Here is a 15,084-nt window from a genome sequence, read left to right as displayed (position 1 = left end):
GGCACTCAGGCGTCCTGGGGGACCCTGTTTAACTCTCAGCGCTCTCCAAACGGGTGCAGACACTGCGGGGGAGGGAGGAGGGGGGACGACGACACTTTGTCCCCCCAGGAGCGGCCCTTGAACCCCCCCTTTGTGATCCCCACCCCCCCCCGGAGGGTCCCCCCAGTCTCCAGGAGCCCCCCAAACACCCTTCAGAGAACTCCGGAATGCGGGGGGGGGCCCCCCCCTTTCACAGCCCCTCCGCCCGGGACCCTCAACTCGCCCCCCCCGCCCCGTCCAGCAGGCCCCGCCCCGCCCGCAGGCCCCGCCCCCCGCCCCGGCCCCGCCCCCGCGCTGCGGCTCCCGGCCCCGCCCCTCCGCCATGGCCCGGGCTCCCGCCTCCGCCCCGGCGCCCCCCCCGTGGCCGGACTCCCGGCGTGCCCCGCGCGGGGGGGGCCCCTCCCAGCCCCCCCCGCGCCCCGGGACCCCCCCCCGGACCCCCGGGACCCCCCCCCCGGCCCCCCATGACCCCTCGGCCGGCGGGACCCCCCTCCCTCCCGCCTCGACCCCGTCCCCCCCCCTCCCGGAGGTCCCCGCGCCCCCGCCGGGGGTCCCCGAGCCCCCCGCCGCCCCCCCGGGGGACCCCGACAGCCCCGCGCCCCCCGGTGTGGGCGGGGGGTCCCGGCGGGTCCTTTTCGCCGACGCTCTGGGGCTGCCCCTGACCCGCCTGCGGCAATACCGGCCCTGGGACCCTCGGGGGCGGGGGGGGCCGCCGGGGGGGGGCGGGGAGGGACCCCCCGTAGGGGGGGAGGGGGGCGCGGTGGGAGAGCCGCCCCCCCCCGGGATCTGGATGAGACCTGGGAAGGGCAGGTAAGAGATGGGGGGGGGGGGAAATCTGCATGGGGGACCCCCAAAAATGGGGTCAACCCCCCACCCCCCCGCATGTGCCCCCCGAAATTGGGGGGGGGGGGGGATGTGGCGCATGTCTGGGTTCCCCCCGGACCCTCGGGCCCCGGATGTGGGTCACCTTCTGGGGGGTTGCAGATGCTGCTCCCCCACCCCTAATTTGGGGGGCGGGGAGGCGACGGGTCCTCTCCGGTGACCCCCCCACACCCGTGTCCCCCCAAAAGGCCACAGGAGGCGGAGGACGTGCAGCCCCCACCCCCCGACCACAGCACAGGTAAGTATTGCCCCCCCACCAACTTTGGAGTTGCACCCCCGAGTACTGGGGCACCCCGCAGTTTTGGGGATCCCCCCCCAAATTTTGGGGGGTCTCTCACCCCCTCCTTTCCCTCCCACAGAGCCTGACCCTGCCCCAACGCCCCCCCCGGATGTGGAGCAGCCCCCGGCACAGGTGAGACAACACCCTGTCTCCCTCAAAACTGGGGTGCCCCCCTCCCGCAAGGAAGGGGGTACCCCAAACCGTGCCTCCCTGAGGACGGGGGTACCCCAAACTGTGCCCCCCCCCCACCAGGGCGCTGAGGACGAGGCGGTGGCGCGGGAGCTGGAGCAGCTCTACCTGTCCCACCTGCGCCGGCTGCGGGGGGACCCCGGCGACAGCGACCCCCCCCCGAGAAACGGGGGCCCCCCCTTCCCCGAGCGAGCCCCCAACACCTCTCTGGCCAACGAGATGGCCCTGCGCTACGAGGGTGGGGGGCGGTGCAGCCCCCCGGTGCTGCTGGGGAGGGGGGGGCCGGTGGAGGGGGCGCTGGTGGTGCCGGCGCGGCCCCCCCGGGGGCGGGGGACCAGTTTGGGGGGGGCCCTCAGGGGGTGCGGGGTGGTCCTGGCCTTGGCCGTGCTGGTGCCGGTGGCCTGGGGGGACGGGGGGGGCCCCACGGCCGCGCTGGCCCTGGGGCTCTACCTGGCACTGGCCTGGCTCACGTGAGGGGGGGGGATGCCCCATTGTCACCACCCAAAATTGTCACCTCCCAAATCGTCACAGCCCCCCCCATTTCACCCTTGAAAACGTGGGACACCCCTAAATCACTCGGGGGAGGGCGGGGGGGGGGGGGGGGGCTGAGTTGTGGCGTGGGGTGACCGAAGGGCACCTCCAAATTGCCCCCCCTCCCCGGGGTGGGGGCACTGTCACTTTGTGGGACCCCCCCCCCCCCGACTCATGTGCACCCCCACCCCCGGGTTTTGGGGCGCCCCTGTGTACATACAGCCATGGAACGACGGTGTCCCCGAGTTCTTGTCATGGGGGGCACTCTGGGGGAAGGGGGGGGTAGGGGAGGGTTGTCTGTCTCTGTTTAGGGGGTGGGGTCCCCCCTCCCCCCCCACGGCGTCGCTGTCGCAGCCGTTTCCTGCCCCCGGGGAAGGTCCCAGCAAAGGTCACGGGGCCCGTGGATGACAAACAGCCCCCCCAGACACCCCGGAGATGGGGCACGCTCACCTTCGGGTGTCATGTCGTGGGCTCCTTGTCGTGACACAAGGGTCTGCGACCCCCGGGGAGCAGCCGGGGGGTCCTGAATGTCCTGGGAGCAGCTGGGGAGGGGCGGTCCTGAGCCCCCTAAGAAGAAGTGGGGAGTGGTCCTAAGGCTCCTTGGAGGCAGCTGAGGGGTCCCGAGTGTCCTGGGAGCAGCTGGAGGGGTCCTGAGCATCCTGGAGGTGGCCAGGAGGGGGTCCCCAGCCCCCAGTGAAGCTGCTGAGGGGTTTGTCAGTCCTCAGGGAGGGTCCTCCGTGCCCTGGATCCAGGCAAAGGGGGGTCCTGGCCCCTCGGGTGACATTGGGGTGGTCCCAGCTCCTCAGGACTCACTATGGGGAGTGTCGCAGTCGCCTGGATTTACTGTGTGGAGTTCCAGTCCCTCAGGTGACAGCGGGGGTGTCCCAGACCTTCTGGACTCACTGTGGGGGGCTCCAGTCCTCCCGGGGGGGGGTCCTGCTCCCCCTGCAGTCCCTCAGCCCCTCAGGTGACAGCAATGGGGGTGGCCCTTCTGAAGTCACTATGAGGGGTCCCAGTCCCTCTGGACTCACTGGTGGGGGAGGTCCCATCCCCTATTGGGGTCCTCCTCCCCTCGCAGTCCCTCAGCTCCTCAAGTGACAGCAGCAGGGTGTGTCCCAGCCCCTCGGGACTCACTGTGGGGGTATCCTGTCATCTCCGGATGGTCCGCTCTCCCTGTAGTCCCTCAGTCCTTTAGGTGACATCGTGTGGGAGTCACAGTGGGGGGTGTTCCACCTCCACCTCCCCCCACGGTTCCTCAGACCCTCAGGTGACAGCGGGGGGAAGGAGGGGGGCAGCCAGCTCTTCTGAAGTCACTGTGGGAGGGTCCCAGTCCCTCAGGTGATAGTGGGGGGATCCCAGCCCCTCTAGACTCACTGGGAGGGGGAAATGCTGTCGCCTTCAGAGCGGTCCTGCAGTCCCTCAGCCCCTCAGGTAAAAGTGGAGGGGGGGAGCCCTTCTGAAGTCACTGTGGGGGGGTCCCAGTCCCTCAGGTGACAGTGTGGGGGGGATGCCATCCCCTCCTGGGGGCCCCGCTCCCCCCGCCGTCCCCCAGCCCCTCATGACGGGAGTGGGGCGTGGCCTCTCCCCTCACGGCGGGGCTCTCGCGCCGCCCGCACGTGCGCTCCTCACGCTGCGCATGCGCGCGGCTCTCCCGCCCCACCCACCCGGCTCCCTAAGCCCGCCAAAGCAGCGCGCGCCCATTGGCTGCCCCTTTCCCGCCCGCCCCGCGTGACGGGCGTCGCCACGGCAACGGGCCAATGGGCAGCGCGCGAGTGACGAGCGGGTGGGCGGGGCTCCGGCGGCGGCGGCGGCAGCGCGCGCGCTTTTTCGGCCGCTGCTTCGGCCCTGGCGGGCGCCGGAGCCGCCGCCATGAGCGGGGCCGGGGCCGGGGCGGACCGGCCGTCCCCGGCCAAGCTCCGCCGCTTGGACGAGCCCACCGGGACGGGCCCTGCCGCCGCTGTTACCCGCGGAGAGACGGCCCGTTCCCCCACCCCCGCCGGAGGTCGTGGTGAGGGCCGCAGCGCGCGCGCGCGGGGCGACGGGTCCGGGCATGCGCGGGGCGGCGGCGGGGACGCGCGCGCGCCCCCTGGCGGCCGCCCGGAGATCGCGGCTTTGGCCGGGGACGGGCTCGATACCCCCAAGGACGGGCTGGAGACCCCCGGGGAGGGCACGGGGGGGCCGAAGACCACCGGAGAGGCCATGGGTAACCCGGAAACCACCGAGGAGTCCAAGGGCGGCCTGGAGACCACCATCGCCCACTGCTTGGAGCAAGAAAAAGGGGGCCTGGAGACCACCAGAGAGGTCACAGAGGGCCTGGTGACCACCAGTGGGCTCAAGGTGAGCCTGGAGACCACCGGAGAGACAGTAGAGAGCCTGGAGACCACCAACAGGCTCAAGGGGAGCCTACAGACCGTCAGCAGGTGCAAAGGGAGCCTGGAGACCACCAGTAGTGAGTGCTTGGAGCAGGTAAAAGGGGGTTCAGAGACCACCAGAGAGGTCACAGAGGGCCTGGAGACCACCAGCGAGGCCATGGGGGACCTGGAGATTGCTGTCCCACACTCCTTGGAGCAGAACAAGGGTGTCGTGGAGACTCCCATGGAATCCAAGCGAAGCCTGGAGACCACCAGAGAGGCCACAGGTGGTCTGGAGACCAGCAGGGAGGTCACAGGGAGCCTCGGGACCACCAACGGGCGCAAGGGGAGCCTGGAGACCGCCGTCACTCGCTGCTTGGAGCAAGGGAGAAGGAGCAAGGGGGGCCTGGAGATCACCACCAAGGTGCTGGGGAGTGTGGAGACTGATGCTTGCCCTGGTGGGGACCTCAAAAGCACCAGCAGGCGCAAGGCAAAGACGCCGGTGAGGCCCAAGGGGAGTGCAGAGACTGCCAGTACCCAGTGCTTGGAGTGGAAGAGAAGTGGGAAGGGGGGCCTGGAGACCACCAGGGAGGACACGGGCAGCCTGGAGACCACCCTCACTGGCCACGTGAAGCAGGACAGAGAGCAGAAGGGGGGCGTGGAGTCCGCCACGGAGCCCGAGGACAGCCTGGAGCCCATCCCCACGGCCTGTGTGGGGCAGAGCCGGGGCGGCCCCGGGCTCCCAGACCTCGTGGGGGTCCCAGAGCCCGCGGGGGTCCCAGTCCCCAAGGAGCACGTGGCCGAGGAGAGTGCGGTGATCTCCCTGGGCGAGGATGAGGACGAGGAAGAGGAGGAGGAGCGGGACGAAGGCCCGGCGCGGTACCTGGCGGCGCTGGAGGCCGTGCAGCTGGAGCTGGAGGCCGTGGAGGAGGAGGCAGCTCGGGCCTTCCGCCGCCTCCGCACCCGGTTCTGCCTCCGCCGCCGGCCCCACCTGCAGCGCCGCAACCGCCTGATCCAGCACATCCCCGGCTTCTGGGTCACCGCCGTATCCTTGGGGGGCTGCAGCCGGGGCGGGGGGCACAGGGGAACACCCAGATCCGTCTTTCCTTGACCCCCCCTCGTCCCCAGTTCCTGAACCACCCGCAGCTCTCAGCCATGATCAGCGACCGCGACGAGGACGCGCTGAGCTACATGACGAGTTTGCAGGTGCCTGGAGGGGGTCTGGGGGGGTGGGTTTGGGGCTGTGTGGCCCCCCCAAGGTAACACAGCTGGGCCCGCAGGTGGAGGAGTTCGGCCAGAGCCGCCCCGGGTGCCGCATCCGCTTCTTCTTCAGCGTCAACCCCTATTTCCAGAACGACGTCGTGGCCAAGGAGTTCGTGCGCGGCCCCTCCGGTGGGTGCTGGGGGCAGGGGGGGGCCACCCCCTCTTCCTGCAGCCCAAGGAGGTGTTTGGGGGGGTCCAGAGTGACCCCCTCGTGTGTTGTTCCTCCTCCCAGGTCACCTGGTGTCCCACTCGACCCCGATCCGGTGGTGGCAGGGGCAGGACCCCCGGTCCCGCCCCCACAAGGGCCCCCCGGCCCCCCGCAGCTTCTTCGCATGGTTTGGGGACCACAGTTTCCCTGCGGGGGACCGTGTGGCCGAGGTGAGCCCAGTGCTCCCAGTAACCCCTCCCAGTGCTCCCAGTACCCCCCTGACCCTCCCATCTCTCCTCCCCAGATCATCAAGGAGGAGCTTTGGCCCAACCCGCTGCAGTTTTACCTGCTGGGGGAGGGCGCCGAGGGACCCCCCGACAGGTGAGCTGCACCCCAGGGAGGCTGGGGACACCCCGGGGTCTGGGGGTGGGGACCAGGGAGGGAACCCCAAAGCTTTAACCCCTCTTTAACCCCCTCCCCAGTGAGAGTGGCGAGGACTGCGTGGTGATCCTGGATGACGACGAGGACGTGCAGGAGATCCCAGATGATGGGGATGGTGAGTGACATCCCTCCCCCCACCCTGGGGGGGACTCCAAAACTCCTCACCTGAGGAAATTGGGGGCTGGGACCCCCCCAGAGTCCTCTTGGAAGGGGAGTAGGGGCTGATTTTGTGCCCCCCATGCCTCCCCCTCCAGGCAGTGGTGTGGAAGAGGTCCCGACTGAGGAGCCCCCCAACCCCCCCGTGGGACAGAAAGACCCCAACAGGGGCAGAATCTAATTGGAGGGGGGGATTTGGGGGTGCTGCACATCTCCTCCCCCCCCCCCCGGCATTGCGGGTAACGAGGGGCTGGGGGCCCCCAACACAGCTCAGGGTGTTTGAAGGCCTTTCACCCCCCCTTCCCCCCAAACCTTTCATGACTCCCCTCCGGGGACCCCCAATCTCCCCAGCTCCAGCACCTGGGGGGTTGGGGGTCCCCCTAAATCCCTCCCCCCCCACCTCCCACCTCCCACAAGGGGAGAAACACAACCATTTCCTGACCATTTTTGTACATTTTGGGTTAAAAACTTGTAAAATTTTCTTTTTTATATCTAAAAATATATTATAATAAAGTTTTAACAGTTTCACAGAGACCTCCCTTGAACCCCAAAGCCCCAGGGGGATGAGCTCAGGGGGGAGGGCGGATTTCAGGGTGGTTTTACTCCACTGGCTCATTCCCCTCCTCACCTGCCGCCGGTGTTGGGGTGAGGGGCTCCCCTGGCTCTGGGGGGGCCCCCGCGGGGTCCCGGGCTGGGGGGGGCTGGACACCGAGGGCCGGGAGGGCCCCCAGGAGCTGCTCCCGAGCATCGCCGGCGAATCGGTTCTGCAGGAACGCCGGGAGCCCCACCCCGAGGGGGACCCGCACCAGCCCCTGCACCTGGGGGGGACGGAGGGAGACCCCCAAAGTGTCGGGGACCCCCGCGAGTGCCCCCTCAGCCCCACAAAGAGGGGGCGGCACCCAGATCGAGCGCCCCCCCCCCCGAGTACTGTCTCCCCCTTACACCCCCCAGGTACCGGTACCGTCCTCCCCGTCGGGCACCCCGGCGGAACCGGTCCCCTCCTCAGACACCCCCCGAACCCGCCCCCGGTACCCCCAAAACCCCTCCCAGTGCAAGACTCCGCCTTAGACCCCCTCCCCCTCCCTCCTGCGATGCCGGTCACCCCCTCCCCCCAGTACCGGTTCCCCCAATACCCGTGACCCCACTCCCGTTTCGGTGCTCCGGGACCCCCCTCAATTTGATCCCGGTGTCTCCCAGACCCCGCGGTGCAAGGCTCGCCCTCAACCAACCCCACCGGTCCCAGAGGGGTACCCCCAGCATTGCCGCCCGGTCCCGGTGCCCCACCCCCCATTTCCCCCCGGTCCCGGTGTCCTGGTGCCCCCATACCCCCCCCATTTCCCCCCGGTCCCGATGGCGCCCCGCCCCAATATCCCCCGGTCCCGCTGCCCCACCCCCCATTTCCCCCCGGTCCGGGGTGCCCCCATCCCCCCGTTCCCGGTGTCCCCCCCCATTTCCCCCCGTTCCCGGTGTCCCCCCCATTTCCCCCTGTTCCCGGTGCCCCCCCCACCTCCAGCCCGTGCTCGGGCGCTCTGGCCCCGCCCCTCTCGAGCGCCTCCAGCTCGTCCAATCGCAGCCGCCGCACGTACAGGTGCGTCACGAGCCCTCCGTCACTTCCGGCCCCGCCCCGCGGCCACGCGCGTGCCCCGCGATGGTGCCGCGGCCGGAGTCGCAGCGCGGCCGCCGCCGGGCCCAGCTCCTCCCGCAGCTCCCGCTCCAGCGCCGCCTCAAGCGGCTCCCCGGGCTCCGCCAGCCCCCCCGGGAACCCGAACCGCCCGTCGAACCGCAGCTGCATCTGCGGGGCCGCGGAAGTTTTCAGCGGCTGGGAAACCCCCCCCCCCCGGGCCTGCTCCGCTCCGCTCCGCCGCCCCCGTACGCACCAGCACGGCATGTCCCGGCGGCGGTGCCCCGGCGGGCAGCGGCGCGTGCAGCAGCACATGGCAGGCGTGGCGCCAGCCCGTTCCCGGCCCCGGTAGCGCTGCCCCAGCCCCGCTCCGGTCCCGGCCCAGGCCCAGCGCCTCCGCCCGGCTCAGCAGCGGCGCCTGCTCCTCCCCGCCCTCCCGCATGGCGGCGCCGCAGCTGCGCGTCTCCGCCAATCAGCGGGCGCATCTGGGTGGGGGTGTGGCCACCACCAATCAGCAGGTGAGGGATCAGCGGAGGCCACGCCCCCCACGTGACACACTCGGCACCACCCAGCGGCAACCAGGGGGCGCGGCCGGGGGCGTGGCCAACCGGAGCCCCGCCCCCTCCCGGCACCCCGCGACTGGGGAGGGGGCGAGACCCCCCCCCCCCAACCCCCCAAAAAGCCACGAGCACCCCCAGAGCAGGTCACACACACAGACACAGCACGGGCTGGAGACGGAGGGGCTTTACTGCCCCCCACAAGCAGCAAGGGGGGCTCCCAGTGGTCTGGGGAGCCCCGCGGGGGTCCCGGGGATTTGGGCGGGGGGGACTCGCGGGGGTCCCTATGAGGCGGAGTCGGAGGCCTCGGAGCTGTCCTTGACGTCGGTGCTCTCGGTGGTCTCGCTGACCTCGCTGACGTCTTTGCTGTCACCCCCCCCATCCTCGTGGTGGTGGGGCCCCGTGGGGGGGTGCGAGGGGGGCCCCCCCGAGCCGCAGACCCCGTCCCCACTGCGGGGGGGCTCGGCGGGGGCCGGGGGGCGGCCCCGCTCCTTCTGCTCCACCTGCTTCCGCAGCTGGGCGGGGGGAGGAGAAGGGGCAGGCGCTGACCAGGGCAAAGAGCCTTGGAGGGGCCCTCGGGCAGGGAGGGGAGGAAGCCCCCCCAGGAGGGTTTGGGGGTCCCGGGGGGGGGGGCTCTACCTCGTCGGCCATTTGGGTGAGGTCCCGTTTCATGGCGTAGGCGTCCTCCCCGTCCGCGTAGTACTTGGGCTCCACCTCGCTGATCCTGGGGGGCGATTTGGGGGGGCTCACGCGTGGCGTGGGGGGTGTTTGGGTGGGGAGGGCACAGCCTGCCCCTGCTTTTGTCCCCTTAATGCTCCCAAAGCTGCTCTAAGCCCCCAACCCCCCCCCGAGCCCCCACATTTCCTCCTGCAGCTCCCCCAGACCCCCTGTACCCCCTCAGACTCACTGGAAGTTGAGGGTGTTGGAGTAGAGGTGCAGAGCTGCCCGGTTGCTGCCAAGGACAAACGGGGTGGGGGGGTTATTTTGGGGGCGTTCCTGGGGATTTGGGGTCCCCCCGGGGGGGTTTTGGGGGGGGGTCTCACCTCTTGCGGACGTGCAGGGACACGTATTTGGCGTTGAAGTTCTCGATCATGGCCCGCGACGCCTGGTCCATCAGCTTCTGTGCCAGCCCCAGGCGCCGGTGCGAGCGTTTCACGGCCTGGGGGGGCCCAGAAATGGGCTGGGACACCCCAAAAACCCCCGGGGAACCCCAAAACGCCCCACGGGATCCCAGAAATAGTCGGGAGCACCCCAAAACCCCCAGGGCATCCCTGAACGCACCCAGGGGCCAGTGGGAATATTTCAGCACCAGGGGGGACCCAAAATTGGCTGGGGACCCCAAAATCCCTGTGGCATCCCGGAAAATAGCTGGGGTACCCCAAAACTCCCCGAGGGGCCCCAAAATGGGCTGGGGCACTGCCAAAAACCCCAGGGCACCCCCAAACCAACCCGGGTGCCGCTGGAAGTGTTTCACCACCTGCAGCACCCCAAAAACTCTTCAGGCATCTCAAACCCACCCAAGACACCCCAAAAAACCCAGAGGCACCCCAAAAATTACCCCACACCCCCGGAGTACCCCCAGATCACCCCCCACTGCTCCCCAAAAAGCCCCCAAAGCTTCAGAACCCCTTCATGAGCCCCCCAAAGCCCTTAAAGAGCCACCACAGACCCTCTAAGAGCACCTCAAAACCCCTCAAGCGACCTTGAAGTGCTCAGACCCTGCCCAAGAGTCCCCCCAAAGACCCTCAAGGAACCCCCAAGTGCTCGGGCTCCCTCCAAGAGCCCCCTAAGGCCCTCAGGAAACCCTCCCAAACCCTCAGGTAACCCCAAAGACCCTCAAGGAGCCCCCCCTAAACCCTCTGACCCATTCCAAGAGCACCCTAAAGCCCCCCCAAAACCCCCCCAAAAGCCCCACTGCCCTACCAGGGACGTGATGTGTCCGTGGGGGACGTCATCGGGATCTTCCTCCCTGCACCAGCACAGGATGGGGGGGGTGAGGGGGGGGGCGGGAGCCCCAAATCCCACCGGCAACGCCCCCCGCGACCCCCCCAAACCCCAGGAGAAGGGGGGGAAGGGCCCCCCCACCCCACACTCACATCTTGGCCAGGACGTATCCCACGATCTTCCCGTTCTCGTCCTCGGCGATGTAGGAGAGCTGAGGGGGGGGGAAGGGGGTGAGGGGGGGGCCAGGGGTCCCTGGGGAGCAATTCCAGGTGTCCCTGGGGGAGGGGATCCAGGCGGTCCCGAGGGGGAAAATTCCAAGGGTCTCTGGGTGGGGGAGAAAAGATCTGGGGGGTCCCGGGGCGGGGGATCCGGGGGGTCTCGAGGGGAGGAATTTCGGGGTCCCAGGGGAAGATCCAGGTGTTTGAGGCGGGGGTAGCTCCGGGGGGGTCACAGCGCCTCTGGGGAGGGGGATTCCAAGTGCTCCAGTGAGGGGAAGCCGGGGGCCCGTGGCAGGGGATGACCCGGGGGATCCAGAGGGGATCCCGGGTGGAAATTCAGGGTCCCCGGGGGTCCCCAGGAGGGGTCCCCGCGTTTCAGGGGGCCCCGGGGGCAGGGGGGGATCAGATGCAGGAGGGGTTCCGGGGGAAAGGGGGGGCCCAGGTGATGCAGGGGCGGATCCAGGGCCACACCTGTGGCCACGAGAGGCCGTGGTAGAAGTAATATTTCATCTGGTAGTTCTCGGGCAGGCAGAGCAGGTTGCAGTGCTGCATGTTCATCAGGTCCTCGGGCTGCCGGGGGCCAGGGCGGAACCGGGGCGCGGAGGGGTCAGCCCGGAACGGGCCGCGGTGCTCCCCCACACCGGGGCGGCCCTCAGAGCCCCCTCCAGGCCACAGGACCCACCTCAGAGCCCCCCAAGAGTAACGAGATCCGGTTCTGCCCCTCCGAGCCCCGTCAAGAGCCCGGTGGCCTCCTCAGACACCCGACGGGGCTCCGGTACCCCCTTCCCACAGCCCGGTATCCCGCTCAGACCCCTGTAAGGCCCCGCTTCCCCCTGCTTGAGGCCCCGTAAAGCACCCACCGGAGCCCGGGCCCTACCTCAGACCCCTCATGAGACCCCAGTTCCCCCTCCCAGGGCCCGGCGCCCCCCTCAGATCCATGCCCGGTCCCCGGCTCCCCCTCGCCGAGCCCCGGCTGAGCCCCCCTGCTCGCCCGGGCCGCCCACCCGCGCGTTCCGGATGTTCATGGCTGCGGCCGCCCGATCCCGCTCGCGTTTCCCGATCCCGTCCCAGCTCCCGGTCCCGGTCCCGGTCCCGGTCCCCTCACGAGCCGCTTCCGGCGGAAGTTCCTCTTCAGCCAATCAGCGCCGAGCCCGCCCACTTGCTCGCCCCGCTCCCCTCGCGTCCTACTGACAGGCGCTTCAGCCAATCAGCGAGCGGAGCGATGCACCAAGCCCCGCCCCCGCCCTCCCCTTTGCCCTCAGCCAATCAGAGGCGAGTTCCGCACCCGCCGGGCAGGGGGGGACTCTGCCCACTCCCGCCCCCCTCGCTGCCCAATCACGTCTGGCGGCGCTGGGGATTGACAGCGGCAAGAGCCAATGGGGAGAGAGGGGAGGCGGGGCAGAGCAGAGCTCAGAGGCCGCGTGGGCGAACACGCTTTATTGCGATGGGGGAGGGGCTGGGGGGGGGACGGGCTCAGGGAGGTGCCCACGCTCGGGGGGGCTCGGCATGGGCCCCCACACCTGAGCAGGGCCCCCATCGCGGGGTTTCCCAACTTCCTGGGTGGCCTCATGGCCACATTCCTGGGGTTTGTCCCCAAAATTCCAGGGTGTCCCCACTACTCATGTGTTGTCCCCACTCGGGGTGGGGGTTGTGTCCACTCGGGGGGGGGCTTATGTCCACTCAGAAGAGAGTGTCCCCACTCATATGGTGCCCCCAGTCCTCGTCCCCGCAGCGTCCCCATCCTGGAGTGTCCCCGGAGAGCATCCAGCCACAGAATCCTTCCCTGCTCTCTGTCCCCAGCGTGACCGCTCCCCGCCCCAAAATTTGGTGGGGGTGGGGGGGGAGGGATCTCCCAGACTCAGGGCTGCATGCGCAGGGCCCCGTCCAGCCTCACCACCTCCCCGTTGATCATGGGGTTCTCGGCCAGGGCCTGCACGAGGTGGGCGTACTCAGCAGGGTCCCCCAGCCGGGACGGGAACGGCACTTGCTGTCCCAGAAAGTTCCGGACCTTCTCGGGCAAACCGGCCAGGAGCGGGGTGGAGAACAGCCCTGGGGAACCCCAAAAACAGGGGGTGAGCCGAGGCACTCCCCCTCCTCATCCCCCCAGCCAGGTGCCCCCGTGGCCCTACCTGGGGCGATGGTGACCACGCGGATGCCCAGCGGTGCCAGGTCCCGGGCGATGGGCAGGGTCATGCCCACGATGCCGCCCTTGGAGGCCGAGTAGGCTGCTTGGCCCACCTGTGGGGAGGACATGTGGCCACTGCAGGGTTCCCTGACCCCTCCAGTGGCTCTCAGGGTCCCCGGGGGTCCCTCACCTGCCCCTCAAAGGCGGCCACGCTGGCGGTGTTGACCAGGAGCCCACGGTGGCCGTCGGCGTCGGGCTTGTTCTGGCTCATCAGCTGCGCGCTGAGGCGGATCACGTTGAAGGTCCCCACCAGGTTCACCTGGGGGAGTGAGACGGATTTGGGGGGGGTCTTGTGGGCACCACCAAATGCTGCTGATACCCCCACAACGCCCTGTGCTGTGCTGGGAACACCTGTGACCCACAAAGTCCTCACATCCACAGCCATCCCAATGACCAGGTCACCTCCCCATTCACACCACTGACCACAGACCTCCCCACTGACCACAGACCCCCCACTGACCACAGACCCACCCTCATTCACCCCACTGACCACAGACCCCCCCACTGACCACAGACCCCCCCTCATTCACCCCACTGACCACAGACCACCCTCATTCATCCCACTGACCACAGACCTCCCTCATTCACCCCACTGACCACAGACCTCTCTCATTCACCTCAATGACCACAGACCCCCCCACTGACCACAGATCCCCCTTCATTCACCCCACTGACCACAGACCCCCCCACTGAGCACAGACCTCCCTCATTCACCCCAGTGACCACAGACCCCCCCCCCACTGACCACAGACCCCCCTCATTCACCCCACTGTCCAATGACCCCCTCCATTCCACTGTCCAGGGACCCCCAAGCCCCCCACTCACGTTGATGACCCTCTGGAAATCCTCCAGATCGTGCACTTTGTCCTTCTTGCTGTTGTAGGTTTTGACGGCGATGCCGATGCCGGCGCAGTTCACGGCCAGGTCCAGGCGCCCAAACTGCTTCTGGGCCACGGCCAGCGCCGCCCCCACCTCCTTGGGAGAGGTCACCTGGGGGCCATCGAGGTGGGGTCACCACTGGGCTCATGTCGGGACATCACTGGTGGGGTTAAGGTGGGGTGGCAGCATTGGGGTCAGTGCGGGACACTGTGGGGTCACGGTGGACGTGACTCATGGGGTCACGGTGGTCCCACACTGAGGGGGAGTGAGCAGGGTGGTCAAGGCTGCCCCAAACCTCCTCAGCTGAGGTCAGCTGGGGTCAGGGGCCTGTGTTGAGGGGGGATGTCAAGGTGGGATGTCACCAGCCAGGTCAAGGTGACCCCAACTCCTCAGTCAAGGTCACCTACAGGGGTCAAGGTGGCCCCAAGTCGAGGGGGGAGGGTGTCACCAGAGGGGTCAAGGTGGTCCCCACCTCCTTGGGCAAGGCCACCTGTGGGGTCAAGGTGGCCCCTCATCAAGGTGTGATGTCACCTGAGGGGTCAAGGGTCACCAGGGGGGTCATGGTGGCCCCACACTCAGGGGTAATGTCACCAGCGGGGTCAAGGTGGCCCCGTGTTGAGGTGGGACGGCACCGGTGTGGTCACCGGGCACGGTGGAGAAGCCCCCGCAGCCCCCCCAGTGCTCACGTCGGCGGGGGCGAAGGTGCAGTGCTCGCCCAGCTCCTGGGCCAGCTGGCCCCCGGCGGACGTGGGCAGGTCCAGCAGCACCACCCGCGCCCCGTGCTGCACCAGCCGCTCCACCGTGGCCCGGCCCAGCCCGGAGCCGCCGCCGGTCACCAGCGCCACCAGGCCCTGGGGGAGGGGGAGAGAGGGGGGTCAGCGGGGAGGGGGGACCCCCGCACACACCCCGGGGGTCCGCGGGGTCCGGGGGGGTCCCGGTACCTTCACGCTGCGAATCGCCGCCATCGCCGCCGTCCGGCCAATGCCCGCGGGGGGCGGCACCGGGGAGGGGCGGGGAGGGACCGGGGAGGGGCGGGGGAGGGACCGGGGAGGGGCGGGGGAGGGACGGGGGAGGGACGGGGGAGGGACGGGGAGGGACCGGGGAGGGGCGGGGGAGGGACGGGGGAGGACCGGGGGAACACCGGGGGAGGGACCGGGGGGACACCGGGGGAGGGACCGGGGGTTGGGCGGAAGGAGGGTTCGGGGTGGGACCGGGGGAGAACCTGGGGGGACACCGTGGGATGGACCGAGAGGCGGCCGGGGGCGGGACCGGGAGGGGCGGGGGACACGAGTGGGGAATCCCGGGGGGAGGGGATCGGGACAAGGGGCGGTCCCCAGCTCGAGGGAGGGGGGCCAGGGAGCTTCCTCGGCGCGGGGAGTGTCCGAGGCATTGAGGGTCCC

The 15,084-nt window shown here is 69.6% G+C and overlaps 5 protein-coding genes across 5 annotated transcripts; 2 read left to right on the top strand and 3 right to left on the bottom strand.

Annotated features, from left to right (window-relative positions):
- Positions 1-502: 502 nt before the first annotated feature.
- Positions 503-2,100, top strand: LOC309584319 (uncharacterized protein; the record flags this gene model as incomplete). Its single annotated transcript, XM_082300278.1, has 4 exons — positions 503-849; positions 1,110-1,159; positions 1,281-1,333; positions 1,454-2,100. Coding segments are annotated over 4 exons (861 nt in total), but the record flags the coding sequence as incomplete, so codon positions are not given.
- A 1,500-nt stretch (positions 2,101-3,600) lies between these two features.
- Positions 3,601-6,699, top strand: TSPYL2 (TSPY like 2). Its single transcript, XM_082300437.1, has 7 exons — positions 3,601-5,317; positions 5,401-5,478; positions 5,553-5,664; positions 5,768-5,913; positions 5,988-6,064; positions 6,166-6,239; positions 6,379-6,699. Exons 1-7 carry the CDS (start codon positions 3,791-3,793, stop codon positions 6,459-6,461), a joined length of 2,097 nt encoding a protein of 698 aa, XP_082156563.1. The 5' UTR covers positions 3,601-3,790; the 3' UTR covers positions 6,462-6,699.
- A 168-nt stretch (positions 6,700-6,867) lies between these two features.
- LOC309584318 (U8 snoRNA-decapping enzyme-like) lies at positions 6,868-8,343 on the bottom strand (the record flags this gene model as incomplete). The annotated part of the gene is made up of 3 exons (XM_082300277.1): positions 6,868-7,098; positions 7,788-8,072; positions 8,158-8,343. The coding sequence occupies 3 exons, from the start codon at positions 8,341-8,343 to the stop codon at positions 6,880-6,882; spliced, it is 690 nt and encodes a 229-aa protein (XP_082156403.1). The 3' UTR covers positions 6,868-6,879.
- A 315-nt stretch (positions 8,344-8,658) lies between these two features.
- Positions 8,659-11,744, bottom strand: NAA10 (N-alpha-acetyltransferase 10, NatA catalytic subunit). The gene is made up of 8 exons (XM_082300440.1): positions 11,625-11,744; positions 11,092-11,190; positions 10,555-10,613; positions 10,382-10,427; positions 9,502-9,617; positions 9,366-9,410; positions 9,098-9,182; positions 8,659-8,973 (listed from the first exon to the last, which is right to left on the bottom strand). Exons 1-8 carry the CDS (start codon positions 11,643-11,645, stop codon positions 8,743-8,745), a joined length of 702 nt encoding a protein of 233 aa, XP_082156566.1. The 5' UTR covers positions 11,646-11,744; the 3' UTR covers positions 8,659-8,742.
- A 286-nt stretch (positions 11,745-12,030) lies between these two features.
- Positions 12,031-14,696, bottom strand: HSD17B10 (hydroxysteroid 17-beta dehydrogenase 10). Its single transcript, XM_082300438.1, has 6 exons — positions 14,626-14,696; positions 14,371-14,535; positions 13,631-13,795; positions 12,936-13,064; positions 12,750-12,858; positions 12,031-12,669 (listed from the first exon to the last, which is right to left on the bottom strand). Exons 1-6 carry the CDS (start codon positions 14,647-14,649, stop codon positions 12,479-12,481), a joined length of 783 nt encoding a protein of 260 aa, XP_082156564.1. The 5' UTR covers positions 14,650-14,696; the 3' UTR covers positions 12,031-12,478.
- Positions 14,697-15,084: the final 388 nt, after the last annotated feature.

The sequence above is a fragment of the Coloeus monedula genome (genome assembly GCF_965178545.1).
Source record: "Coloeus monedula genome assembly, chromosome: 39".
NCBI lineage: Eukaryota > Metazoa > Chordata > Aves > Passeriformes > Corvidae > Coloeus > Coloeus monedula.
Note: the sequence above shows the minus strand (reverse complement) of the source record. Positions and strands in the feature narration are given on the sequence as shown.

What these genes read in the sequence shown, in the direction of transcription:
- NAA10 (XM_082300440.1), bottom strand. Translation starts at nt 11,645, where the DNA reads ATGAACATCCGGAACGCGCGG. An exon ending in TGAACATCCGGAACGCGCGG is followed by an intron (nt 11,191 to 11,624) that starts GTGGGCGGCCCG and finishes GGCCCCCGGCAG; the next exon opens with CCCGAGGACCTGATGAACAT. An exon ending in TCCAACACCCTCAACTTCCA is followed by an intron (nt 9,183 to 9,365) that starts GTGAGTCTGAGG and finishes ATCGCCCCCCAG; the next exon opens with GATCAGCGAGGTGGAGCCCA.
- TSPYL2 (XM_082300437.1), top strand. Translation starts at nt 3,791, where the DNA reads ATGAGCGGGGCCGGGGCCGGGGCGGACCGGCCGTCCCCGGCCAAGCTC. An exon ending in GTTCGTGCGCGGCCCCTCCG is followed by an intron (nt 5,665 to 5,767) that starts GTGGGTGCTGGG and finishes TCCTCCTCCCAG; the next exon opens with GTCACCTGGTGTCCCACTCG. An exon ending in GATCCCAGATGATGGGGATG is followed by an intron (nt 6,240 to 6,378) that starts GTGAGTGACATC and finishes CTCCCCCTCCAG; the next exon opens with GCAGTGGTGTGGAAGAGGTC.
- HSD17B10 (XM_082300438.1), bottom strand. Translation starts at nt 14,649, where the DNA reads ATGGCGGCGATTCGCAGCGTGAAG. An exon ending in ATTTCCAGAGGGTCATCAAC is followed by an intron (nt 13,065 to 13,630) that starts GTGAGTGGGGGG and finishes TCACTCCCCCAG; the next exon opens with GTGAACCTGGTGGGGACCTT. An exon ending in TGGCCGCCTTTGAGGGGCAG is followed by an intron (nt 12,859 to 12,935) that starts GTGAGGGACCCC and finishes TCCTCCCCACAG; the next exon opens with GTGGGCCAAGCAGCCTACTC.